The sequence below is a fragment of the Eublepharis macularius genome, chromosome 4 (assembly GCF_028583425.1).
Source record: "Eublepharis macularius isolate TG4126 chromosome 4, MPM_Emac_v1.0, whole genome shotgun sequence".
In the NCBI taxonomy this organism is placed as follows: Eukaryota; Metazoa; Chordata; class Lepidosauria; order Squamata; family Eublepharidae; genus Eublepharis; species Eublepharis macularius.
This window is the reverse complement of record NC_072793.1, coordinates 152,536,422-152,563,933: the sequence shown is the minus strand read 5'-3', so window position 1 is coordinate 152,563,933 and position 27,512 is coordinate 152,536,422. Positions and strand designations below refer to the sequence as shown.

The 27,512-nt window shown below is 46.9% G+C and overlaps 1 protein-coding gene across 1 annotated transcript; it reads left to right on the top strand.

Moving 5' to 3' along the window:
• Positions 1 to 27,220, top strand: QARS1 (glutaminyl-tRNA synthetase 1). Its single transcript, XM_054978170.1, has 24 exons — positions 1 to 186; positions 2,808 to 2,955; positions 4,850 to 4,959; positions 5,502 to 5,577; positions 6,394 to 6,458; positions 7,209 to 7,262; positions 10,073 to 10,133; positions 11,379 to 11,450; positions 12,226 to 12,311; positions 13,600 to 13,686; positions 14,957 to 15,056; positions 15,367 to 15,445; positions 15,640 to 15,748; positions 16,345 to 16,475; positions 17,346 to 17,438; positions 18,641 to 18,778; positions 18,898 to 18,985; positions 19,475 to 19,621; positions 19,709 to 19,813; positions 21,115 to 21,207; positions 25,318 to 25,445; positions 26,243 to 26,309; positions 26,719 to 26,844; positions 26,991 to 27,220. Exons 1-24 carry the CDS (start codon positions 64 to 66, stop codon positions 27,039 to 27,041), a joined length of 2,337 nt encoding a protein of 778 aa, XP_054834145.1. The 5' UTR covers positions 1 to 63; the 3' UTR covers positions 27,042 to 27,220.
• Positions 27,221 to 27,512: the final 292 nt, after the last annotated feature.

The window sequence follows — 27,512 nt, the reverse complement described above, 5'->3', positions numbered from 1 at the left end:
GCATGAGGATAGCGATGAAGCCAATGCCCCACCGCGGGCGGAAGTGGAGACGATCGAAGCAGCATGGCGGAGGAAGGAGCGGAGCCGTTGAGCCTGTTCCTTGGCATCGGTTTGAGCGAGAGCAAGGCGCGCGAGACCCTTCGGAACGAGGCGCTGACCGCGTTGCTTCGCCAGGCGGTTGTGCAGGTCACCCACCGTCTTTTCTCCCCGCCCCGGCACTTCTCCTGTGCCTTTGAAATTAGCCATCTGGTAGGCAGGAAACCAACAGATGTAGCCTGTCTGTCTCGGTGCCGTTCCAGGATTTCTGCTTGTCATTCTTATTTGAGGCGCTGCCAGGATTTTTCTTTTAAAAGCCTTTTCTGCCACATAGCACAGTTCTAGATAGTTTCCTGTGTAACGTTTTACTGGAACGAGCAGATTCAGTATGCTCGGTCACTTTTGTCTGAAATTGATAAATTCCGCCCCCGTCCAGTTTAATGGGCCGTCTGCTTAATTGCAGGGCACCTCAAGTTTATAGGGATGTATGCATTGTTCATGCTGTTCTGAGAAAGATATATCGTTTTAATTATATCTACGGAAAGAGATCTTGTGGCTGTAGTAGAGAGCTCAATGAAAACTTATTCATTTTATGTTAGTGCTGAAAAAGGCATGTTCTGTGCTAGGGATTATCAGGGATGGGATTGAAAATAAAATGGCCAATCCTGTAATACCCTTGTATACATCAATGGCATGTCTTTATTCAGAATGCTGTGTACAGATCTCGTTGCTGTATTTTAATGATACAGCAAAAGTGCAGAAGAGGGCAACCAAAATGATTAAGGGATTAGAGTATCGATGTATTGATGTATAGAGTATCTTTCCTAGGAGAGAAGGCTAAAGAGTCTGGGAATTTTCAGGTTAGACAAAGCACAACTAAGGGGGGGAATGATAGAAGCTTGTAAAACCATACATGGGGTGGAGAAAGTGGAGATAAGAGGGCTTTTTCTCCCTCTCTATTAACACTAGAACTCAGGGGCAGCCAATGGAAGGGATAGGCAATTGGTCCAGGACAGACAAAAGGAAATACTTCTTTAATCAATGAATATTTAATTTGTGGAACTCACTGCCTGTGCATGTAGGCCATTAGCATTAAAAGAGCATTAGGTGGTTTCTGGAGGAGCTCCATCATTGGCTACTCACTCTGATGATGAAAGGGAACCTCCACGGAGATAGTAAACCTCTCTGTATGTGAGTGTTAGGGGGAAATATCAGAGGAGGGCTTTGGCCTCTATGGCCTATGTATTGGCCTTCCAGGGAAAACAGATGGCCATGGCATGAAAGAGAGTGGTGAACTAAGTGAACCACAGATTCGATCCAGAACATAGTTGTATTCTTATGATGTACAGGTAAAGGTAACAAGGGATGAAGGCAAACAAATATAGTTCTGCCTACTGATGTTTTATTTCCAATGTGTATAAGAGTTAAAACACCAATGAGCACGCACGGCTTTCCTTGGGCTGAGGCAGGTCATCAGTCTACTGAGGTGAGTAACTGTCTACTCTGATGGACAGCAACCTCCAGTGTCTCAAGTAAAGCTCTTTCATATGACCTGAGCCTTTAACTGGAAATGGATCATCTGCACACAAAGCAAATGCGTTACCACTGGGCCACAGCACCATGGTGTCTTAAAGATTTAAGACAAGGCATGCTTTCATTTAATTATCTGTTATTTAAAATATTTATATCCATAAACCAGTATAAGGACCACGTAAAATCAGGGAAGCTCACACGCAGGAATTTGAAAAATACACTCCCTTAAAAATCAACAGCAGCAGACTGCTGAATGAGAAATCAATGGCGTGTAGGAGCAACTAATCACCAGAGGCCCCCGAAGCATGCTGAAATAACAGAGTTGGGCCTCCTCTCTGAACCACATTAAAACATTTCAGCATTGCAGTTGTAAAAGCAAGCCCTAGAATCCAGCCTACTCAAACTGAAACGCCCGTGGGAATATCTGCTTTTGAAACAAAATCGTCCTTGTTCTTCTATGCTGGAATTTCCTTTATTGAGAGCCCTGAGAAACTGAAAGCAAAAGTGTGTTAGAAAAGAGCAAAACACCTTGAGAAAAAAACAGAACAGGCAGATTGCTGTTGGTTGGCATCCTGCTTCATCCATGTTTTCTTTGAATGAGATGAACTAATTGTTTTAGCAGGAGGAGGGAAGGGAATTGGCTTTTCCATTTAAAAGTAGGAGGTACCTATTTGTGCTGTTTCTTTTTGAGAAGAGGCTGTATCCAAAAAACATCATTGGCCTGCATTGCAGCAGGGAGATATAGAGGAGATTTATGGATTGCAAGTCATGGCAAAGGAGATGTTTTGGTGCCCTGGCAGGCTGGTTCCTGGATTTTGAACTGTCGTTTTCACTAAGTCCACAAACTCTAGCTACCTCCAACAAACTGCGTCTGGTGTTGCGTGGTAAGAACCATGCTGTTTGTTGGGATCTTACAGTGCAAATAGAGCCATTTGCATTGCTGTGAATTTGGGAATGGACAGAAGGAGGAAGATCGAGTTGCTCTTTCAGCTCCCAAGTAGCTTACTGTGGAATAAGGAGACAGAAGAGGGTCCAGGTTCTAGGAACCATTTTTCACATTCTGAAGTCCCCATGGTCTAATAAATGTTTCTGTCTTTCCCCTCCCCCATGTGTGCACGTGCAAATTTGTGCAGTCTTAGTGCAGAGCACAGGGAGTGTGAGAAGATCGGATGTATAAAATTAGGTGTGACTTCAGACTGGTTTTAACTTTTCTGCTCCTCCCTCCCTCAACCTTCTAGGCTCAAGGAATTCTTGGCTCATCTCTTGACAAGACAGTTGGCACTCTGTTATATAATGTGGCTTCTCGGCTTAAGGACCCCAAACACCTCAGCTTCCTTGTGGGATACGTTGCTGGCAAGAAGATTGTTACTGATCTACAGCTCAATGGTACATCACGGGGGTTGAGGATTGACACTGGCTGCAGCAAAGAGGCTCTCCTTTTTCTCCTCTTTGTAATTGCAGCTCTGCCTCTTCATGCTGAATGTACAGGCAGGCACTGGTTTGCCTGAGGCCTGGAAACGAGGTGGTTCTCTGGATATGATCCACAGGCTGATGGTCATTTCCCTTCTATTAAAGTTTTCATGCCTGATTTGCCTTGTTATGGGAAAGCAGGACACAATAACAACAACAACTTTTGATTTATATACTGCCCTTCAGGATAACTTAACACCCACTCAGTGCAGTTTACAAAGTGTGTTATTATCCTCATGACACCCTGTGAGGTGAGTGGAGGTGAGAGAGCCTCCAAAGAGTCCTTCATGTCTGGGTCCTGCTATTGGAAGCTCTGTAGGATATAGGGAGATCCACCCAACTAGGCAGAAGCAGAACGAGGCAGAAACAGCAGTAGAAAATCCTGTCCAACAAAGACATTCCCATGCCTTATTCGTAGAACAAAGGGGGAGTTCTAGTAAGACTTCGGAAAACGCATCCGGCGAAATACTGGGGGTGCGAACGACCATTGAGGCCATGTGACAGGAGGACAGTGCTCTATGAAGAAGAGTTCTTACAGTGTTGACATGGCTAGATAATGATAAGGTCATAAGAAGAGCCACGCTGGATCAGGCCAAAGGCCCATCCATTCTGCTCACACAGTGGCCAACCAGCTGCCTCTTGGAAGCCCACAAGTTTCTCCCTGTCCTCGCATCACACCTTGCATAATTTTATAGATCTCTGTCTTGTCTCTCCTCGTTCTCCTTTTTCTAAGCTAAACAACCCTGAGCGTTTTAACCAATCCTTATAGGGCAGTTGCTCTAGCCGCTGGATCATTTCGAATGGTCTTTTCTGCACCAGCATAATGGCTGGCCAACCGCATCTAAGGCGTGCCTGAAGATTGGCAAACTCCATTCCGGAGCACCTGAGAATGTCACATGATGCAGACTTGGTTAATGGCTTATTTGCAGCCTGGGAGCAATTTCTCCCTGTGCCTCTTCTTTCTTCCTGGTGTTTAATTCAGGGAGCTGACAGCTGCTGTGCAGAGTGTGAGTTTGTGTCTGAATACATAAAACCTTACAGGGCTGATCAAGTTGTACACCGAATGAAACAAGCTCATGAGAAGAGGCGAAATTACTTTATCAGCTTTAGTTTGCTCAATGGGAACATGGTACTGGCCAGCATGTTCATGTTGCCCTTTTTAAAATGTAGGGGGAAGGGAAAGGGGAGATGCCATATTTGTGTCTCCAAAATGTCTGGATGATCAATTGTAATTAAGGCGCTTGTCTAGTGAATTGGATCTGTACTCTCAGATCTGGTCCTCTAGACCTATGCTTTAATGCAGACATTAAGTATTAAGGTAAAGTATTATGTCTACAAAAGCCCTAAACTGTATTGAATGAGTCTTGATGGTTTTATTACCTTTAGAAAACTAGCTTTAACAAAGCCTGAGTACTTCCTTGCCTGCCCTCTGGTGAGATCATTTATATACACCTGCTTGTGCCCCAGCCTGGACACTCTTAACGATTAATCCAAATCCTCCTCCTGTTTCACGTGGACTGTACAAAAGAGCAGGGCTGAATGAGGCATCCTGTGCCGAATGCATTTGTATGTGGCTTAGTACAACAGTCTGGATGGCTCAAGCAAGCCAGCCAAGTCACGTGCCTCAGGAGAGGGCAAAAAGATCTTCCAGAGCCGCTAACTAGTCTCGCTGGTGGGAAAGTTTTGTCCTGAGTCCACTTAGGGAAGTAATTGAACCCTGAGCATAGGGCTTTATGCTCACTATGGGCTTTGCCACTCCCTAGTTATCCCTCTTTCCTTTTAATCAACCTGTGTCTTGGTGTCCCTACAGCTGCTCTGGAATACATTAAAAGCCACCCGACGGCACCCATTGATACAGCAGACTTTGAAAGAGAGTGTGGAGTTGGCGTGACTGTGACCCCTGAGCAGATCGAAGAGGCAGTGAGTATGAATGCCAAGATTGAGTTTTCCGCATGCTCTTGTAGCAGGCAAGTGAAGGGTCTGTGCTGAGCCCCTTGTGCCTTTGCACAGCGCACACAGTGTGTCTTTTGTTAAGGCAGGTGCAGCGGGGATCAGAATCCCGCAGTGCAATATCGAGCTCCTTCTGAGATGCGTACCTCGTTGCATTTCTCTGTCCCGTTTGTGTGCTGCAGTTGTTGCCCTCTCCACTGAGCAAGTCATCTTGGCCAAAGATTCCTCAGTCTTGGCCCTTTAAGACACCGAGGGGTGGGGTGAGCTTTCCGTTTCACTTCTGGCGCCGCCTGCCCCCAGTTCCACATATATAAGCTGTGGCATTTTAAATTGAAGGGGGATTTTTAAACTGCGGTTAGTGATGCTTTGGCAGCAGAAGGGGTGCTGCTGTTTGGCAAAAGGAAAAGAACAACTGTGTTGTGAGTATGGCTCTCTTTCTTGGATTCCTCTGGATTACTTCCCCACTTCTTTTTTTTTTTTAAGTGAGAATTTTTCCGCCTCCTTATTTCTAGGTGGAAGTGGCCATTAACAAACACAAAGCCCAGCTGCTTTCAGAGCGCTATCGCTTTAACATGGGGCTGTTGATGGGTGAGTCGTATGCTTGGGATGTCTTGATGGGGATGGAGGCGTGTTTCTAGTGAAACAGCTGCTGATGACTGGCATGGCTGTACTCTTTTGGTAACCCAGCCTTGTGCAGTTTTCCACCCAACAGGGACCAAAGCATCAGTCTTCCTTCCTCCAATTTAACCTCACAACAACAACCCTGTGAGGTAGGTTAGGCTGAGAGAGAGAGAGAGAATGACTGGCCCAAGGTCATCCAGTTAGCTGCCATAGCAGAGGGGAGATTTGAACCCATGTCTCTCCGATCCTAGTCTGATGCTCTGACCCTTGTAACAACCCAGCTCTCATTCCTTACAATTCTTCCTTACTTAGCCAACAGCCCCTCCAAGGGCATCTGCCATGTGCTTGCTGGGGCTTGCCATCTTATTGCAGTAATTCCAGTGCCTCCTGCAGACTTTGCTGTATGGCCCACTTGCTTTCACTGCTGCACGAGCCAGCGCAGAGTTGATTCAAGAACAAAATGTGGTGCCTGGCAAAAGTCACACTGGTCATTTTCAATTCCCTTCCCACGAATGGTTTCTTAACTAGTACTAGACATTCTGGATCATCATAGCTGGGACTAGGTAATGCTTCTCCTGCCCCCACCAGTCTCTTTCCCTGTTTTGATCAGACTTCAGGAGCGTGTGTTTCTCCCCATGGAAGTAAAAACCGCCTATAGCACAGGCTGTTGGGGTGGCCTTGCTGGGTGTAGTGCTTTACCCCTCCTCCGTCTCTTCCTGAGGATTAGTCAGAGACAGCGGAGGAAGGTGGTGCAACTTGCAGCTCTCCTGTGTTTTCTTGCAGGGGAAGCCCGGAGCAAATTGAAATGGGCAGATGGCAAAATCGTTAAAAATGAAGTGGACCTGCAGGTGTGTTGTGGAGGGGCCTGGAGAATTAGTAGGGAGAATGGAGAAGGCTGGCTGGGGTCTGACTGGATCACTGTGATACTGTGATTTAACAGGGTCCACCTTTTTAAAGACAGGGTACATGGGATTCACTGCATACAAACCATGCTCTTTGCCACGGATCTGTGGCTCCCTTAAAGTGAACACAAGAAGCTGCCCAGTATTGGCTACTCTCTGCGGCTTCATACAGAGGAAGGTCTTCCTTGTTTAACTGATGCTGCCCCCAGCTTGGTGTGGGCCTGGGCCTGAAACTTGCATTGCTTCAGAGGCACAGAGTTGTGTGCACAGGGACTATACCAAATCAGCACATTTTCTCACTCCTCCGTTCTGCCCAGATGGAGTTATGTAATGAGAGTCTTATTCTGGGCAGGTGATAAAAGGAATAGAGGCCCCAGCCCATTTATCTGGACGGTTCTCCAAACAACCATGGAAAGAACCAGGCCAGGCCCGATAACAACAGCACAACACTGCTGTTATCGGGGCCTGCTGAAACACCACAAAGCAAAGAGGAAGCCGCCTCTAGCACATATATAGCGCTTCCAAATTATTTCATGCACATTATCGTGTAATCCGTACAACTGCCCTATAAGGTAGCCCACTGTTTTATTGCTCTTGCAGATTGGGGGCAGGGGGCTGAGACCAAGAGAGAGTGGCTCGCCTAAGAGCGCGTGGTGAGTTTTGCATGCTTGCATGACGTCTATATGTCTCCTGCAGGTGCTCCATTTGCTGGGCCCAAAGACCGAAGCTGATCTGGAGAGGAAACCCAAGGTAAGCCTCACTTGCCGTCTCTCCTGCCTTTGCCACCTTAGAAGTGTGTTGGTGCTCAGGGTGGCTTTTTTCCTTTTTGGCCAGGGACTTGCTAGGCGTGTATTTATTATAGGATGTTTCTTACCTGCCTTTCTCCCAGTGGTGCCAAAGGTGGATGACAAAGCACATAATATAGCAATGATACAAAAGCACCCATAATAAATACCACCGAAAACAACGTCATTAAAAACAGATCCCTGCTACCAAGACTGCTGTGGCAGAGGGTCAAACATTCACAAAAATGCTTGCCTGAGCAACTGCACTTTCCAGAGCTTTCTGAAGGCCAGCCATATGGGAACCCTCCTAACCTCCCCAGGCGAGCTGTTCCACCAAGTGGAGGCCACCACTGAAAAGGATCTGGAGTGACTAATGGCCATCTTCACCCGCATTGTAGGATGGGATCCTTAGTCGATCTTGTTTGAGCACCCTGCCGCAGGGGGATGTAACCGGAGAGGTGGTCTTATAGGTGGAGGGGGGGAAAGAATGAGCTTGGAGTCAATGAACAAAGGTCATGCGCACTGAGAGTTCCAATTGTGCCTGGTCTGCCACTTAACAATGGGCTCCTGGGCAAAGGAAAGATTTAGTAGAAGAGAGTGTGTGCTGTGTGGCAGAGGCTATTTTGTGTACATGGAATTCATTTCTAGGATCCAAGCCTTAATATTGTCATTGCTTAAGGAGGCACAAGTACTTGTTAGGGGAACGGTGATTCTCTCCTCTGGCCTTTCTGCATCCTCAGTTGATGTTTGTCTGTAAATGGTTTAGGAAATGGGCAGTAGATCCAGAGGAGTTAGCAGTGTTAGCCTGTAGTAGCAAAATTGTAAAGAGTCCAATAGCACCTTTAAGACTAACCAACTGTATTGTAGCATAAGCTTTCGAGAGCCACAGCTCTCGTCTTCAGATGTATCTGATGAAGAGAACTGTGGTTCTCAAAAGCTTATGCTACAATAAAGTTGAAATGGGCAGTGACAGCTGACTTGTCCTGTTACGTTGTTGGTTCTGGGAGCTTCCCCATGTCCTCCATCCCTCCAGATTCTCTGTAAGCTTTGTGCTTCCCTGTTTCCCACCCCAGTACTTTATACCACAGGTAGGCTACCTCTTTGGCCTGAGGTTCTTCCTATGTGAGCTTCTAGCAACTTGGGGGAGGGTGTCTCACCTGTACAGGTATGAGGGGCAATGATGGGTGTCACCTTCTCCCATGCTGCTGGTCCCAGCAGTGCTGCCAGTGCCTCAGTGGCTCGGGTGGAGAACCAACGCCATGTCCAGAGCGAAAAGGTCTGGGTGGGCAGCTCTTCAGCATCCATGCCAAGAGTTGCCTTCCTCTGCCTTGCAGCACGCTATGTGCCTGCATCGTCGTGATTCTATCTTTTCAGTTTTTGTGGCTCTGGCAACAGGACTAGGATTGTAATGCAGGCCACAATACTTGTTTTTCCATTTGTAAATCCGGAGCTTAGGAAAGCAAGAATTATAACGTGACCTGAGGACGTGGTTTTCTAGGACAAGGGTGGAGAAGCTCTGCCTTGAATTGTTGTGGCCTAGCAATTTCTCCTCCTGTCCTTCCCTCTGCATTTCCCCTGCTTATTTTGTTAATGATTAATGGAATTCCTCTTTTAATTAGCAAAATTCTGATATATTTACAGTAACAATTAGCCCAAGATAAGACAGGGAGATCGCTTCTAAATATTAAAAAAATGGCCAAAATGGCATTGTGATTAAACCATATATCTCAACAGAGTAAAAAAAAAGTTCCAGTTTTCACCATCATTCTTGACCTTATTGCTGCCCTCCCCCTGCCCCACCTCATGGGAAATCTAATCAAATGAGTCCTCTCTTTGCTCTGATGTGCTGTTTTCGTCTGTGCTTCATATCTGCTGATCTTAAGCTGGCCAGCAGGGGTCAGTAGATGGTGCCTAGACTCAGAGCTGGCGATGGAGAGTGCCCTCAAGTCATAGCTGACTTATTGAGACCTCTAGTGAGGTTTTCATGGCAAGAGACTAATAGAGGTGGTTTGTCATTGCCTGCCTCTGCAACCCTGGTCTACATGGCATAATTTCTGGAGGCATGAGGTGCGCTAGTAACAGTGTGCTTATATAACACCTTCTAGACAGATTAGCGTCCTTCTTGGAGCACTGAAAAAAGTCTGTGTGAATTTAGTTGCCTGTGCTGGGGGAGGTCTGCATTGAAGCGCAGTAGTCATGAGGGCAAGAGAGTTCTCCCACTGGGGCAGCGTTGTGGTGCTCCCTCCAGTTAGAACAAAGTGTAGCATTAAAGAAAGCCAAACGTCAGGCCAAATAGCTGTGAGGAAAGCCTGTCCAGTATGGATTAGGGGGGTTCCTGGGGGGTGAGATCAAGCAGTTCTAAAATGGGAGCATTGGTGGCTCCAGCTTACCCAGAATTTACAATGGTGACCTTTTTGCCCAGACGTGTTCCTTTGCGTTGAACATTGGAGCTGCCTTATCCTGAGAGTCAGACACTTCGTCTGTCAAGATCTACTCTGACCAGCAGCAGAGATCTTTCCTGTTACCTGCAACCTGGTCTTTTAAACTGACGGTGCTGGGGATTGAACCCGGAACCTCTTGCAGGCCAGGCCTCTCCAAGCCTCTACGACAGAGCCACCACTCCTTCCCCCACCATTTACATCCATGTCCGGAAAAGGTTGACTTGCTCCATTTCTTCCTGCCAGGGTGCTGTTGAAGCCCTGGGGGTCTGTTACCCCTTGAATCCCTGAGACCATGTCCAGTTAAATTCACGGTCTGTTCCTTGTTGCTTGCCAGGCCCTGAAACCTCGTGCTGCTGAGTCAGAGAAGAAAGCAAAGGCTGCTGTGGTGGAAAATGGTAAGGCCTTGCAGCGTCTACGTCATAGGAAGCTCAGTAGCCTCTCTGCAGTCTACCTGGCTCCCAGCACCCTGGCTCTCTTTCCTGAGCTTCCTCTCCACAGCTGTAGAGGACACCCAGAGCTGGGAGGGAGAGGAGTAGGATTTTGGCAGGAATCTGTTCTCCCCACCCCCATCCCCACCTTGCACAGCACACACACACACGTGCTGTGTTTGCTGCCCTGGAAAATTCCTCTCACCTACTGTTTTTTTCCTCAAAGCTCAATCATGATGGGGTGCCCTCTAGTGCTCCCTTGAGGAATAGCTCTCATTGTACAATTAACCCATGGCTTCGACTTAAATGTATACTGCTGGGAATTAGAGAAGCTTTATTTTTGTTTCCTTTTATTTTAGAAGCCTCTGTCCCAGCTCCAAACACTGGCCCTCTTTCCTGCAGTTCAAGAATTGTTATTAAAGTGACTTCCTTGTGGCACTTTTGTAGATTAACAAAAGCAAAAAAAAAAACCCACCAAACCCTGGTCCCTGCCCCAAGCCTCTTACAATTTAAGTTTTGATGGTGGGAGAGGGAGAAAGCAAGAGAGTGGGCAATGCAGAGGCAAGAATGTTGGGGGGGGGAATAAGCGCATGATGTAAGGACACAAAGTTGTATATGGGAGAGTAGGGGGGAGTGAACCTCTTCCCTTGTTATAGTTAAAGTTGGCGGTACCCAGTGAAGTTGATGGGCAATAGATGCAGGATGGACCAAAGGAATTATTTCTTCACTCAAAGAGTGATTGGCTTGCGGAATTCACTGCCAGAGGATGTGGTATAGTTTAAGTGGCTTTAAGAGGGGACTAGCACAATAAGGGAAGAGAGGTCCATCAGATGGTGCTAGCTTTGATGACTAAATGGAACCTCCTCGTCCAGAGACAGTAACTCTGAATACCAGTGCTGGAGGGAAAGAATAACAAGTTTGGTATATTAGTTAGAATGTTGAACTAGGATCTGGGAGACCCAAGTTCGAATCTGCACTCCGCCATGGAAGCATGCTGGGTTACCTCAGGCCAGTCACACATTCTCAACCTAACCTACCTCACAAGGTTATTGCGAAGATAAAAAGTTGCAAAGCCACTTTGTGTCCTCTCTGCAGGGGATGGATGGACTTGGGCTATAAATGAAGTAAATAAAAAAGATGCTCTGGCAGCTCTGCCCCTTGAAACTCTGGCTTCAGCACAGGTGGAGTCTTACCTTAACTCCTTTTCTGCAGGTGATATGTACCAGGAGACAAAATCCCTCATGGAACAGCTGCGGGGCGAAGCGCTCAAATTCCATAAGCCAGGTGAGCTGGTGTGTGGGCTTTTGCACTCAGCAGTGCCTGGGTACCAGTGGAGGACCTTGGCTCTCTTTCTCTGTGGTTTCACTAGTGAATTCACTAACTAGTCCAGGACTTGTGGAAACTTGAGACACTGCCTGATGCAGGTGAAAGGTTGATTGGCACCAAAAGGAACACTCTCCAGCTGTGACAAAGAGCTGGTTGCACAAAATGTCACAGTGAAAGCACAAACTTTTAAGAGTCAAAGCTCCCTTCTTCAGGCATCTGACTGACTCTCGAAAGCTTATACTCTGAAAATCTTGTTGGTCTCTAAGGTGCCACAGGACTCAAATTCTGCTGTTCTGCTGCAGACCATCATGGCTGCCTATGTGAAATTATCTTAATGAAAGCACATTTTGGCTGATTCATGGGTCTTGCATTTGGCCCTATCGCTTGGCAGTTTGCAGCTGAGCTTCTTTGAGGGTGATGTTTGCTCCTATTACCACCAGATGGCACTGTGTATCTCATGGCTGTGTCAAAGGGGCATGTGTGGGTGGACTTCCAAAGCCACTGCTTTGCATGCTAACCCTTACAACTTTGCACCAAGAAATAAGACAATCAGTTATTAACCCCACTCTTTTGAACATAGGTAACCCCATTGCCATTCAGGTGTCACACTCCCCAAAGCATATTTTGAGCAGCTTCCAAATACGTCAAACTCATATTTTTAATGCAAAATGCTGTTTGATGCTAAGCTATATCCCACTGCTGCGGTGCGCTGATTTATTCCTTCCTGCTTCAGGTGAGAACTACAAGACAGAAGGCTATATCGTTACGCCCAACACCATGAACCTGCTGAAGAGGCATCTGGAGATCACGGGCGGACAGGTGCTCAGAGGGGAGAGGCATTCCTTTCCTCTTCACTGGTGGAGGCTTTGCGATAGCAGCTATGACTTCCTCAGGCTCTGTGATACCTTTTCCCCACCTGGGACAGAAAAGTGGTAGCTCTTATGAGGTTGATTACCTTGTCCAGGGAAGTAGGGAGGTGCCATAGATGTGTGGCATCAACAGGTATAGAACTGAGAAGTGTGTAAACTTGCAAGCATACACTTACCATGCTCCATATGCAAGACTTGCAAGCCCTATACAAATGCACCCCTCCACCCCCATGCAGTGACTGACTCACACGGGGAAGGAGAGCAAGCATGAGTGCACTGCCTCCACCTCCGTGCAATTGCTGAGCGGTCTGCATGGGGTGAACCCATGGAGGAAGTGTCCGCATCTACATTCACTCTCATGAACAGCAACATTTAGAAAGCAGTGTTGCTGATCACAGGGGTGGGGAGGGCATACGTGTGGACACTTCCTCCATACATTTGCATCATAAAGACCATTAGCAATCGCATGGAGGTGGAGTTGGTGCACTCAAGCCCGGTCTCCTTGCTCATGCGGTCAGTCGACAAGTGGATGGGTCAGCTGTAAAGGCTACAATGCAACCCTATGCAGAGTTACTCCAGTCTAAGCCCATTGACTTTCTTGACTTCCGACTAGAGTAACTTTGTCTTGTTCATTGCCCAACATCCTTCTGCTGCTCGAAGGAACCTGGTGCCAGTCATCTGGAGATAGCAAAGGTTAGTCTGTGCGAAGCTGTGACTGCAGAGCATGGAGCAGGAACCTTGCTCCCTCTCCCTCCCTTGTTGCATATGGAGTTCAACCCACTTGGGTAGTGGTCTTCAGCCTGTGGGTCACAGAGCCCTACCTGCTGAGTCATGAGTCGCTGTAGACCTGCCATATTTTGTTTGCTGCTTTTTGGAAGGACCTGCTACTGGTGTGGATGCGTAGACAGCCAAGGGTGCTCGGCCTCCTGAGCCCCCTCTTGGCCCTCCAATTCTCTTGGCTCCCAAGATCCTTACCTTGACGCCGGTGATGTCATAACTCTGGCTCTCCCTCTTCCTGTCATGTGATTTCCTGTTACATGCTTGCAATTCAGTAGGCCCTGTGCTGCCCCCTGGGATTGTAAGTGAGTCCTTTATGTAGAAAGATTGAAGATCATTGCACTGTGGTGAACTTTCATCGGTGTTTGAGTGATACTGGTGTTGAAGTGCTTTCAATCTACTGAGAAATTTTGTGTCCCAGTGTAACTCTGATTAACGTCTGAATTGTATTCCATCCTTAGGTGCGCACGCGCTTCCCACCTGAACCCAATGGCATCCTGCACATCGGCCATGCAAAAGCCATCAATTTCAATTTTGGCTTTGCCAAGGTGAGAGGCGGGTTGCCTTCCCACTCCCCTGCCCCTCCTGCTATGTGTTCAGATTCTTGTTGGATTTGGGGACGGAGCAAGAACAGATGTCAGAGGAGCAGTTGTGCAGCAGCCCTCTATAAGGATACAGCCGCAAATAATGGGATTGGAGTTAATATAATGAGCCAGTTCCACAGAATTTCCTTGACAATTGTGGGTGGGTTATGCCTCAGCGGTCAGGCAAATGCCTTGCGTGTGAATGGTCCCAGCTTTAATCCAATCCCTGACATCTGTTCAAAAAAACCTCAGGGTTTGGGGGGAAACCTTTCTCTGCCTTTGCTAATCCTACTAGACAATTCTGGACTAAATTCGCTTCAGACTGCCTCTTCCTTAATTAGTTAGTTACCCTACTTTTCCTGCATTTTTGTTGATCTTTACTGTATATGAGAATGGTTAGAACCTCTGCCCTCTCTCATCATCTGTTATAACCACCCAAGCAGTTCAAGTCTGCAATGCAGAGAATCACACCTGATTTATGAACTAAGGCCTCCCTTTGCTCAGCCCCTCCTTATTTCCCCCTCTCCTTCTGTAATTTTCTGTGTAATGATGAGAAGAATGATTTTCGTTCTTCCCATTGCATGTGAGGAAGTGAGCACTGACTCGTGAAAGCTCATACGGGAATAAATTAGTTTTTAAGGTGCCACTGGACTTCTGGTATTAAATGTGGCAAAGTTCTGACTTGGTGAAAGTCAAGTTCCTTTATCATATAACTTTAATATCTATATTATTAAAATGTCTGTATCCTGGTTGGTAGATGTTAAAGGCATATTGTGATAAATGATCAATTGTTATTATACAGTCTTAACAGTGCGGTCCTAGGCAGAGCTACTCCACTCTAAGCACTCTGAAATCAGTGGGCTTTGACTGAAGTAACTGTGCATAGGATTGCATTAGGAATTGTTCTGCAGACTCAGGTGGTTGTCCATGCTGGAAGAAAGGTAGATCCTTGATCCAAAGGTAGACATACATTGACCTTGCTCCAACATTTTATATTGACTGATGTTTATGCTTACGTATGCAGCACCTTGAAGACAGGCAATGCACGTGTCTATCCATAGATCACTGTTTTTTAGTAACCGCTTCTTACCCCCAACCTGCCCTCTCCCAGCTTCCTAGTACCGCCCCTGTTTGTTTCATTTTCTTCCTTCTGGTTGGGAAGGGCCAGGATGTTCCTTGCTGAGCCGGTGGGTGGGATTACTGTGCTGCTTAATTTCAACCCCCCCCCCCGCAGGCCAACGGTGGAATCTGCTTCCTGCGCTATGATGACACGAACCCTGAAAAGGAGGAGGAGAAGTACTTTACAGCCATCCGGGACATCGTGGAGTGGTTAGGTAGGCACTCTTAGAAGTAGGAAGGTAGGGATGCAGGTGGGTGGAAGAGGCGCGGTGCTGGGCGGGCCCCAGCTAGGAGATGGGGAAAGGCGCCGCTTTCTCTGGGGTTGGCCTTCTTTGCTGCACGGTACGAGAGGCGAAGGTCCAGATGGGCCCTGCCAGACGCGGCGATGCTTGCGTACAATATAATCCCTTGGTGGCGGTAGCAGGGACTCATTCGAAAGAACCTGAGGTGGGGCTTGCGGGCGTTTCTGCCCTATTTGTGGGCTTGGATGTTCCAGTGGGGCTGATGTGGTATTGTTTCCCTCAGGATACACCCCCCATGCGGTGACGCATGCCTCAGACTACTTTGACCAGTTGTATGCTTGGGCTGTGGATCTCATCCGGAGGTGAGGAGTCACCTCAGAAACGTGGAAAAGGTCCTCGTCCTTTTTCATTTTGCACTTCCCTCGTGTCTCCTATGGTACACCTGTGTGTGTCGGGGGTGGGGATGGACACGTATCTCCGTTGCAACGTTTACATTCCTCTGTCTAGCAGCATGTCCTTTTTGGCTTTGTGACCAGCATCTCCTTTCCCTCCCCAGGGGCAATGCTTATGTTTGCCACCAGAAGGTGGAAGAAATCAAAGGGCATAACCCACCCCCTTCTCCGTGGCGAGACAGGCCAGTAGAGGAATCGCTTCTGCTCTTTGAGGTACGACCCTTCCATGTCAGCAGTCTCAGACAGCTCCTCTTGCAGGAAGAAGTGCAAACTGGAACATGCAGGGATTCCGATCCAAAACTCCAGTGTTTGCTCCCTGCAGTCAGAAACAGGTTGAAGTCCAGTTAGAGCTGTCCCTCTGTTATGTTTACAACCATGGACTTTTAGCATCCTTTGCTTCTTAGCTGTTGTTCTTTCAAAAGCATCAAGTTTCTAGCCCCCATGGTTTTATTTATTATAACTGATGAAGGCTTAGACAACTGTGTAGGGGCTGGCTTCTATTAACCAAAAGAGAGAGTCATTATTGCCTTGTGTGCTCCCCCCACCCAAAGTTTCAGGGTTACTCTCCCTTGTTCTTGGCGCAAAGCACCAAATTCTTTGAAAAAAGGACTGAATGTGCAAAATCAGAAGATTGCTGGTGTCTGTAGATGTGAATTTGGGATTCCCCCTCCCCCCTCTTATGCTGCACAGAATATAGACACTTGTTTGCCCGTAGCTGCTCCTAGACACTTTTGCCTGTAGCTCCTATGGCTGTCTCCCCACCCCAAGTTTTCCCAACTGATTCAGGGTTTGTTTTTTTGTCCCTACAGGACATGCACAAAGGGAAGTTTGGGGAGGGTGAGGCTACGCTGCGCATGAAGATGGTGATGGAGGATGGAAAGATGGACCCTGTTGCTTATCGTATCAAGTACACCCCCCACCATCGCAGTGGAGATAAGTGGTATGTGCCATCCAAAAATATTGAATGGAACTGAGCTTGGCCACTGTGCAGCCACCCCCAACTGCCCCTAGTTCCAAAAGGAAGTAAGGGGTTTCCAGCCGTGTGTGTGTGTGTGTGTGTGTGTGTTTGTTTGTTTGTTTGTTATAATGCTTTATTCCAATCTGTTGTGAGCACCAGAAACTTACACTGGTCTCCATAATGCTAGGGCTTTTTCCTGGTTTGTGAGGAGAGTGCCTGTGAACAGCTATGTGGTGGTGTGGTTAGCATGTCAAACTAGAACCAGCAGACTCAAGTCTAAATCCAAATGCCACCATGAAGCTCATAAGGAGACTTTAAGCCTGTCACTCTCTTTCTGCCTAATTTACCTCACAAAGTTGGACGGAGGAGGGGAGAACTGTGTGGAAGAACGACAGGATAAAGAGAGAACAAGTGCAGTGCAGTGAAGTGCAGTGCAGTGCAGTGAGAACCAGGGCGGTGTAATGGTTGTTGAGCTACGATCTGGGAGAATCCAGGTTCGAATCCCTACTCGGCCATGGGAGCCTGCTTGGTGATCTTGGGCTAGTCACAGGCTCTCAGCCTAACCTACCTCACAAGGTTGTTGTACGTATAAAATGGAGGAGAGGAGAACAATGTCTCTCCATTCCTAGAGACAAAAGAGTGTGCATCTAAGAAGTTTTAAAATGTGTGCATGCATATGTGCAAGAACATACCCACCACGGTGAACTGTAGGTATGTCAGAAGTCCAACAGCATTTTCAGAGATGGATTCAACAATTAGAAGTGCCAAAGAGAGGACTATAGGTGAAATGGTGGAGGTGACACCACTTCTAGCTCTGGTGATCTGAGCCCTTGGCTGTCTCTTGCTGTGCAGGTGCATCTACCCCACCTACGACTACACACACTGCCTCTGTGATTCCCTGGAGAACATCACTCATTCGCTGTGCACCAAAGAGTTTCAGGCCAGGTGAGATATGGGCTTCTAGCCCAGTGGAACATGCCTGAACCCCCTCCTTGGTGGGGAAGGAACTGGTTGTGACTTTGAGTTGTGGGAGAATCCCCACTCCATGTACAAACATGATCATAGCATTAGGAGACTTGAACGATATGGGCATAGTTTCCCTTGAGTATTGTTTCCTCTGTTTGTTTGGAATACATTAAGAATTCATTCTTCAGTATAACAATATTCAAGGTGGAGAACAAAATTAAAGCCAAAATACCATTTAAACCATCAATTATCTTGAAGAGATGCTAGGCAGAAGAACATATTGACAACTATTAAGACCAGGCAGACACATCAACTAGAAACAGTTTGTCTAAATATGCTAATCTTGAAAGCTTGCTTAAATGGGCCAGTGTCTGAAATTTAATGAACCTCAGTAGGCAACTGGTTGCATAATTTCGGGGCCACCATTGAGAAAGCTGTTCCTCTGATGGCCACTAGCCTGGTAGAAGATGAATGGTCAGTTGGTTGTCTGTGTTAGGGGAAAGGTCCACGTGAGCAGACAACAATTCCTCAAGTATTCCAGAGCTTAAACACAGAAACCAACAAAGATAGAATTTTGTGTGAAATTCAGCATACTGATATTTCTGGCTTTCCTATTGAATGAAAGTCAAATTTCTAGCCCAGTTTTAAGAGAACAAGAGTTGTCTCTGTCCTCTGCTCTTCAGTCAATTCACTTTGTTCCCCCAGCCCCAAATTCCAACTTCTGTTTTTTGAGTACCTAACAATTCGATCCTATGAGGGCTTGCTCCAGAGTATGCCCTTTGAAATCAATGGGCTTAGACCGGCGTATTTTCGTCACATCATGAGAAGCCAAGATTCTCTGGAAAAGTCAGTAATGCTAGGAAAAGTGGAAGGCAGTAGGAAAAGAGGAAGATCTAAATGAGATGGCTTGACTCAATAAAAGAAGCCACATCCTCCGGTTTGCTGGATCTGAGCAAGTCTGTTAATGATAGGACATTTTGGAGGTCTTTCCTTCATAGGGTCGCCATAGGTTGGATGGCACATAACACACACACACAGACTGGAGTAACTCTGCAGAAGATTGCCCTGTAAGTCATGCTAGCAAAAAAGATGGTGCAAAGCGCATGTCAGGTTGTGACCAAAATCAGCACCTCCTCTGCAGCTTGCACTCTGACAAACAATACTGTTTTCTGCCCTGACAGGCGCTCCTCATATTTCTGGCTGTGCAATGCGCTGGATGTCTACTGCCCCGTGCAGTGGGAGTATGGACGTCTCAATCTCCTCTACACAGTGGTCTCCAAAAGGAAGATCATTCGCCTGGTGGAAGCCGGTGCAGTCAGGTGAGGGGCAGCCTGGGCCGTGCGGGAGGAGAGGTGCAGGCGGGGAGTGGCGAGGACCTGGAAACCAAGCGTGGCTCTCGGCAGCACCCCGTTCACCGCTGCTGCGGTTGCCGTTCCAGGGACTGGGATGATCCACGGCTCTTTACGCTGACAGCTCTCCGTCGCCGAGGTTTTCCACCAGAGGCAATCAACAACTTCTGTGCTAAGGTGAGGACACCTTGTGGGGTTTGGTGTGGCTCAGCCAGTAGATCGGCTGGATGCCTAAATGAGGTGCGATAGGCTGTTGGTGCCAAGTCAGGCCCGGTTTCATCTTTTTGTGGGTCTTAGAATTTCAGCACTACCATTTCTTGGTTGTGGGGCAGAAGCGAAGCACATCACAAAGTGCTTTTCCTGTTGGTGGCGGCGGTGGGTGGTCCCTGCCACTGCACAAGGGTGGATGGGAACATGCTTTAGAACCACCTGGCTGGGCGAGCCCTTTGTGGCTGCTTAGCAATCGTCTAAAGTGCATCCCCTTTCCATGCCTCTAGAGAAGTGGACCAAGCTGCCTTTCTGTGTCCATGGGAGGGGAAAGGCAATGATTGCACCCTTTGAAAAATCTGCTTTGAGTGCTTGCCTCAGTCGCGTGGGCATTGGCACCTTCCCCCTTAAAGAGAGTGAACATATTCACTGCCCTGTGGCTTCACTGACTCCCAACAGGTTGGTGTGACGGTGGCCCAGTGCACCATGGAGCCCCACTTGCTGGAAGCCTGTGTGCGGGAGGTGCTGAATGAACAAGCCCCTCGGGTCATGGCTGTCCTGGAGCCCCTCCGTGTGACCATTACCAATTTTCCTGCACTGCACCAAGTAAGCCTGCAATCTTGTGGGGAGAGGGGCTGGATCCCCGTCTAGAGGTTTGCAGAGCGTATGCTGATGTTCTTGCCTGCCTTCCAGACCTTGGACGTCCTGGTGCCCAATTTCCCTGTAGACGAGACTAAAGGCTTCCACAAAGTCCCTTTCCAGGCCACAGTCTACATTGAACAAAGCGACTTCCGGGAGGTAAGCGTGATTGGGAGAAGCCGTGTGTCCAAGGAAAGCAGATAGGGGCTGGGAAAGAGTGGGGGCAGTGGGGCTGGGCTGTGGGTCTGCCATGGTTCGCACGGCTCTCTTGTTGTTATCGCTAGCTTGTTTAGATCAAAGGCACAGCGTGTTGTAGTGGTTAGATTGTCAGAATAGGGCTGGGGAGGACCAGGTTCACATCCTCACTTAGCCGTGGAGCTGGTAGGGTTACCTCTGTCTGCCTCTCTGTCTCCTCCCTCTGCCTACCCCACAGGGTTGATGTGAGAATAAAATGGTAGAGAGGAGAACCTGAGCTCCTTGGAGGAAGGGGCGAGATGAAAGTGTGATAGGAGGCAGAGCCTTCGTGTGTCCTTTTCTGTGATCTCTGAAGGCTTTTAATGCAGAGGATGAAGCTGAACATCCAGTTTGTTAAAAAAGAGACACTTTTCCAGCCAAACTTGGCTTCCTTTGGTCCATGCTGTCTGTTGTAATTATGGAGAAGTGTGAGTTGTTTGTTTAAATGCTTGAAAAGGTTACAGTGAGAGTAGGATTATTGGTCTGAGTGAGGCTACCTTTAGTCATGGGGCTCCACTCACGGAAGAAGCAGGATGGGGTGATTTCATCCCCTCCCCGCTCCCCACTGCAGCTTCCCAACCTTTGTGGCTCCATGTGGGTCTTGCAGCCTAGGAAATAAGCTTGCCGAGAGCCATAAAGGACTGCTTGGGAGAGGGGACTGTGGGAAAGGTCCGTGATTCTTGCATCTGCGGCTCATTGGATCCAGCCCATTATTCTTCACTTAACAGACCCACTTAATTCCTTTTTGGGAAAGCCCTTCAATTTTTTGGCCAGGGGCCATGCCTGCACTGCAGATTTAATTCACTCCCCCTGAGAGGTCGGCATCTGTAATCTGTTGTGTGTTTGAATTGGCCATTGGGACGTCCTTTTGTTATGAGGTCTATAAGGTCTCAGGTTCAGTCCCCGGCACCTCCAGTTAAAGGCTGTTCTGTAGGTGTTGACTTAAGACCTTTCACGCCCTGAGATGCTGGGCAGCTGTTACCGATGGTGTGACTCAGAAGGCGGCAGCTCCGTGTGATCGTGTGGCCGTTCTTGCTCTGCTCAAGCCAGGGGTGTGCTGTGGGGGACTTTGCCCTGGCCCAGAAACCTGAATATGGGAGATACACTTTAGAGCTGGAGAGGATGAGTCTGGCTCCCAAACAACTAGCACCTAAATGTTATGTCTCTTCATGCTCATATGATCTCTCTTTTGGTCTCTGTTGACATTAGCATCTCTTCTGTGTCAGGTGCCAGATAAAGGCTACAAGCGCCTGGTGCCCGGCCAGCCGGTGGGGTTGAGGCACACTGGCTATGTCATTGCTGTCCAGAACATCATTAAGGTGAGTGTTTTTGTGGCATGCCTTCCCAGCCTCTCGGCTCTCTTGTCCCTGCCAAAAAATCAGGCCAGCATCCAAGTACTTTTCCTTGCAGAAAGCCTCACGGTAGGGCCCAACATAAATCAGTTCTTATACTTTTCCAACAAGAAGAGACTGGAGAAAGGTTGTGACTCAGAGGGGAGAACATCTGTTTTGCATACAAAAAGTCCCAAGTTCAATTCCCTGCATCTCCATTGAAAAGGATCCGGCTGCAGCTGATGGTACTCTGGAGAGCCACTGCCAGAGGAGACAGCATTGACCTTGATAGGCCAATAGGCTAACTGCAAATAAGACAGATTCTTAAGGTTCATATGTGTTCACATGAAATTAACTGCAAAGTATGCAGCTGTGTAGAAGCACTCCTTGGGCTAATCCTGACTCTACATCTTTCTCCCAATTCTGTACCAATACTGTGTGCATGAGCACACATGGATATTTTGGTCTGTTTCCGAGATCGAGGAATAAAATCTTACTCCTTGAGTCTCCATGGAGCTCAGAAACGGGGATTATCTTGCTTGCTAATGCCAGGCTTAGCATCCCCCCCCCCCCCCCGCAGAGGATAAGGAGGGTATTTTGAAGATTAGGGCTGAGGAGGGGAAAATAGAGACAGAGAGTGGTATAGTGCTGGATGCAGGCCTCGGAGGCCCAGGTTCAAATCCCCATTCAGCCATGATATCTACTGGGTGACTTTGGTGCCATTCTCCATCTCTCAGCCTTACCTTCCTTGCAGGGTTGTTGTGAGGATAAAGTTGGGAGAAAAGGGAATCAGGTACACTGTTTCAAGTGCCTTTGAAAGGAAGAACAGGATAAAAAATATGATTGAAATCTTGCTTTTTGCCTGTTCATTTGTTCAAAGAGAGAACTTTACGATCAATTACTCATAATTAGATTTCCAAGCACTGCGCAGGCATCGAGCATGGGAAATCAAGTCACAGATTGGTGCTTTGTTCTGAACCCTCTGATGAGCAAATGCATCAAGGTTAGCAGGAAGTACCTCTCTGCAGCATTGATCTCACCGTCAGCTTCTGACTGAGTCAGCCTCTAACACAAATTTCAGCCTTTGGATATAAAGAGGTGCTTACTGATCCTGACCAAGAAAACTATACAATGACTTGACTTTAAAAAATCAGAATTGGCTGAAGGCCAGAGATCAAATTTAATCTCCTTAAAAAGAGGCGAATGGCAGGGGCTGCCTTTTGATCTGCATCTGATTCAATTTAATATACGGTTCGTTTTGCTCTAGCCGTGGCATCCAATGATCTTCTAGTTACATCTTGGAAACCACATATGCTCTCATAGGACATCAGTGTGGTTTTACTTTTCATGCCTATTGATGAGCCAAAGATGTTGTTTGCTATCTGGATTTTGAGAGGATGTGAAGTAAAGAGCAGTTGTATATAAATTACTCGAAGAACAAAGTAGCCATTTTTGGAGTCCCGGGCTACCCACAGTGTTTGATGCTGGATGATCAGCTGCTTGGTCAAGCGCACAATTCTGCTTCCCTGGGAGGCAGGTTGTGCTCAAGACGGGGCTTGGAAAAATCAGACTACAAAATTAGAAGCAGCAAGATGAGAACAGGCCACCCTGCATTTCACTTAACCTAAGGAATTGGTTTCAACTGCCCCAGGCCTAAATACCTAAGTAAGGTTCTATCCCAAATTTCTTAGGGGAGATCAGGGGAAGGGGTTGAGGCTCGGGGTGCAGAGCATCTGTTCCAAGTTTAATCGCCAGCATCTCCAATTAAAAGGCTTAGGTCACAGGTGACGTGAAAGACCCCTACCTGAGATTGCTGCGCCCAGACAACCTTGGTGGGCCTGACTTGGTTTATAGTCGGCTTCATGCGTTCATGTATGGGCCTGTTGGACTCTAAAGGTATGGAGATTACTCATAATAAAGCTGAGAGCTTTTAACTAAGCCTTCCAGTTGCTCGCCTTAGAGCAGAGGTTGGTTTCATGCCAGCTAGGTATTATATTTTCAGGGCTATTTATTGTTGCAAATACATTAACAGATCAGGAAGTAATGCCTAATATCTGCTTGGAAGATCCAAAGTGCATGAGAAGCAGTGATACTAATTGCGACCGACTGGCATTTACAGGAAGTATCATTAAGAGGGTTTGGACAGGATCCTATGATGATGTCAACATGAGGAATGAGTCAAGATAGAATATGAAAGGGAGGTTGCATGAACCACAATGGGAAAGGTGGGATATAAATGTTTAATTAATAATAAATATTATAGTTCATTCAAGAAACCTGTCAGGTCTTCAACCTTTTTCCATTTTGTGCTGTGTTATTCAAACTTTCAGACTAAAAGTATTTGACCAAGGATAGTTTTAAACTTATGCTTACTCAGTTTTTGCGAAGGGGCGAAGTGATAACAGATGGTTGAAGCCCATTCATTAGAATTATGTAACGCTGCTTAGTACAGCACTGCTAGAATGGAAAGATTCACTATTCAGATCCAAAAACTCAGGCAGAAATATATGGAGGGTTTTATGGTCAGCTGTTAAGCTGAAGATGTGTATGAGGTTTTTATTATTTTATTATTTTATTGTTTTAATGTTTTTTTACTTTTTATTCTAAATTTTTATAAAATGTTTAACATTAAACAACAGTATCAACACTAACCAGAAACATAAACATAATTAAGGACTATCACATATTATGGCATCATTTAGTAACACCATAAGTCTGAATTATGAATATGTACTAAAAATTACAATATAGAACTTCTTGTTTCTAAAATGCTAAAGAATATTACTATATAACACTATATAAGTTGATTTGTAATCTTCTCCATAAAATAATGGTCCCAGATCTTACTGTGTGACATTTTCACATGCTTATTTTCATTTTTTAGTGTTTTTAATGTTCTGTTGTTTATAAGTGGTTTGGTTGACCAATGGATGTATGTATGTGGGCTTTCTTGAAAGTGGCCCTGATACCTTTCCAAAGAAAATGCTCCTGGAGCCCAAGCATTGAGGTCCCCCCTCCCCCCAAGAATACTTTCCCTTTCTTCTGGGGTTTTAGAATGTTTGTGGTTCACATTTAGCTCTGATTAGCACTGTAGTTTTAAAAGAATTTGTGTATAATGGAATAGTTTGTTCTGTGTCATAAGCCGTTCTGTGTCTTGTTGAATGAGTGGGATACTGATTAAGAGCTTCAATGTATACCCTGCAAATTCATAGTAGCTGAGAAGCCACCTGCTAGTTGCTAAGCAACCACATGCTCTTTTTTCCTACCTCCAGAACTTTTAGTGGGATGTTAAAAACAAGAAAGGCAGTGGAGGGGAAGCGGGGGGGACAGGCCATAATATTAAGGTCTCTTTGTCCGTATCCTGTAGGGCGTTTGTAGGATGCTTAGCTGACTTCAGTGGGAAGTTCAAGGAAGTTGTCCATGTATAATGGAGTAGAGGCTACGGCTTAATGGTAGAGCATCTGCTTGGCTTGCAGAAGGTCCCAGGTTCAGTTCCCCAGGTTCTCCCAGTAAAAGGATCCGGCAGTAGATGATGTGGAAGACTACTGTCTGGGGCCCCAAAGAACCACTGTCAGTAAAAGCAGACAATGCTGATCTTGATAGACCCAGGGTCTGACTCTGTATGAGGCATACAGAGGTGGGGAATTAAGTGAAGGGCATATAACCTCTGGGTAAGACTGCTTAAACCAGGCAGAGGTGGAGTGGCAGATCCGTGTTGGTCAGGAAGTCCTCCCTTCTATGTTAATAAATGAGAGAAAGCTTTCTCTTATGGTAGAAGTGGGAAGAGAGACCTCTAAGCCTAGATGCCTGAAGCATGGTAGAAATGAGAGGGCAGAAAGAGCAGAGGGGAACATGGAGATTTATTTACTTCACTGACAAGCCCACCTTTCTACCCCCTGGGGACCCAAAGCGGCTTACATTTTTCTCCTCTCCTCCATTTTATCCTCACAACAATGCTGTGGGGCAGGTTAGGCTGAGAGTGTGCAGTCACCTAGTGAGCTTTCAGGGCAGAGTAGGGATTCAAATGCGGGCCTCCCAGATCCCAGCACTCTATAACCACTACATCGCACTGCCTCTCATGTCCCCTTCTGTGCCTAGGACACCAGTGGACGTGTACAAGAGCTAGAGGTGACCTGCACCAAGTCAGAGGTGGCAGAGAAACCCAAAGCCTTTATCCACTGGGTATCGGATCCTCTGGTGTGTGAGGTTCGACAGTATGAACGGCTGTGAGTATTAGGGTCGGTGGTGGTTCTGAGCTCAATTTGAGGGAAAGCAGGGGGTGAGGAGAGAATGGGAAACTTGGACCACTGTTCATCTGCCAACCTGCGATTTATTTTGTCCCTGCTCCACCCCCGTCATCTTTGTGTCACAGAGTGAAACCACTTCCTTACCCCTTCTCTTCCTTCCCCTCTAGACCTTACCATGTTTTGGTATAGCAAACCAAGAGTGAGCGCGCAGTTAAAACGAAGCTGGCACAGAACTCGTCTCCCATGCCTTCTTGAGCTTATCATGATGATATCATGGGGAGACCAGGCACTACAGCACTATCTGGTAGCTTAAGATAGATTAGCTCAGAAATGCTGCCCTGTCACAAATCTGGACACAACAGATCCTTATGCAAAATTGTTTACTTTCCTCTCTTAAAGCCAGGTGTCCCCGTTCCATGTAGAATGCACAGCAATTGTATCCTGGTCTCCTTTGTCGGTTTCTGTTTGAAAAGGGTTGAGCAAATACCAAGAGGTATTCAATGCACGCATGCTGGACCTTTTGTGGAATGGAAATTCCTGTGCCCAGCTCGTTCCATACAGTAAAATGACTTAGACCTTAGGTAGCAGCACCAGAACACATTGGCTGTAAAGCCTGTGACAAGCTTGACTAGTTACATAGATGATAAGGAATATCCTTGGTCCAGCCATACTTGGGGGCATGGAGATGGCCCGCTTGTCCAGCGCAAATGTCTCATCGTCATCCATTTCAACAGCCCAGACAGATCTTAAATCTGAACCAACTGTTTGCCTTGTAGCTTCCTGCATAAGAATCCTGAGGACCCCGCAGAGGTGCCAGGAGGCTTCCTGAGTGACGTCAATCCTGTGAGTGCTGGGCCCAGATCAGCATTTCATGGCAAATGGGGTAGGGGTAGGGCTGGACTACAGCTAATGGGAGTGAGAGGCATACTTGGGAAAGCATCTCTTAGCAGGAAAGTGGTACTCTTCAGTGGGTGCCTGCTGGTTTACCTGGCTTGGATACATTCTGCCTGTTGGGGGTCAGGGGGGAAGTATGATAAGAATGAGGATTGCTGTGTATTGAGGGACTGCAGCTTTTCAGGAGTAATCTGTGCAAACATTGGTGAAGGGGGTTAGCTATAAATGTACATGTGCTACAATCATAGGAGCCATTGAGATACAGTTACACACTGTTCTGTATGGGTGGAGAAGAGCGTTTAGTGTTTGGTTCTGGGAAGGGAGATTCTAGACACATATTTTCTGTTTTCCATTCCAGAACTCCCTCTCTGTGATTGAAGATGCCCTGGTAGACAGGTCTGTCCGTGAGGCAAAGCCCTTTGACAAATTCCAGTTTGAGCGGCTTGGATATTTCTCAGTAGATCCTGACAGCACTGATGCAAAGGTCAGCTGTATAAAGATGCAAGCACCTAGAAGGGACTTTTTCTGTTCTTTTCTGAGGGCAGATTAGAGGGATGGATCACCCTCTTAAAATAGGGGAGGACTGGATGGCCAAAGGTTCTCTCTAAAATTGCTTGCCTCTTTTTGCAGCTTGTGTTTAACCGGACAGTGACCCTGAAGGAGGATCCTGGCAAGGTGTGACGAAGCTTCCCTGACAATTCCGATCGCTGCACAAAGTTGCTCAGGAGTTGCTTCCCCCCTGCATGGCTGGGAGCAGATGGGCATGCAGCATCAGCACACTGTCTGCTCCAGTGCCGCAGTTGCCTTAACGCACATATGGGATACAGATCTATCCTACCAATAAAGACGAACCATTGTGATTTGTGTGTTGTCGGTGATGACAACTTTGAGGATATTTCCTTAGATTCATACGCATGTGCATTGTTGACTTATAATAGCAACATATATCAATTTATGGACAGAAACAAAATCGGTAGTCTAGAATCTTTTTTAAAAAACTGTAAATGTATAGTCACTCCTCAGCTTTCCAACAGCAATTTCAGAGAATCTTTATCCCCTTTCTAAAAAGTAGAATGGGGCTTCTTCTCCCCACACCCATTTCCCTTTCTTGATATATCAAAGTTGCTGCAACACAGTGTCCTGATTTCCACT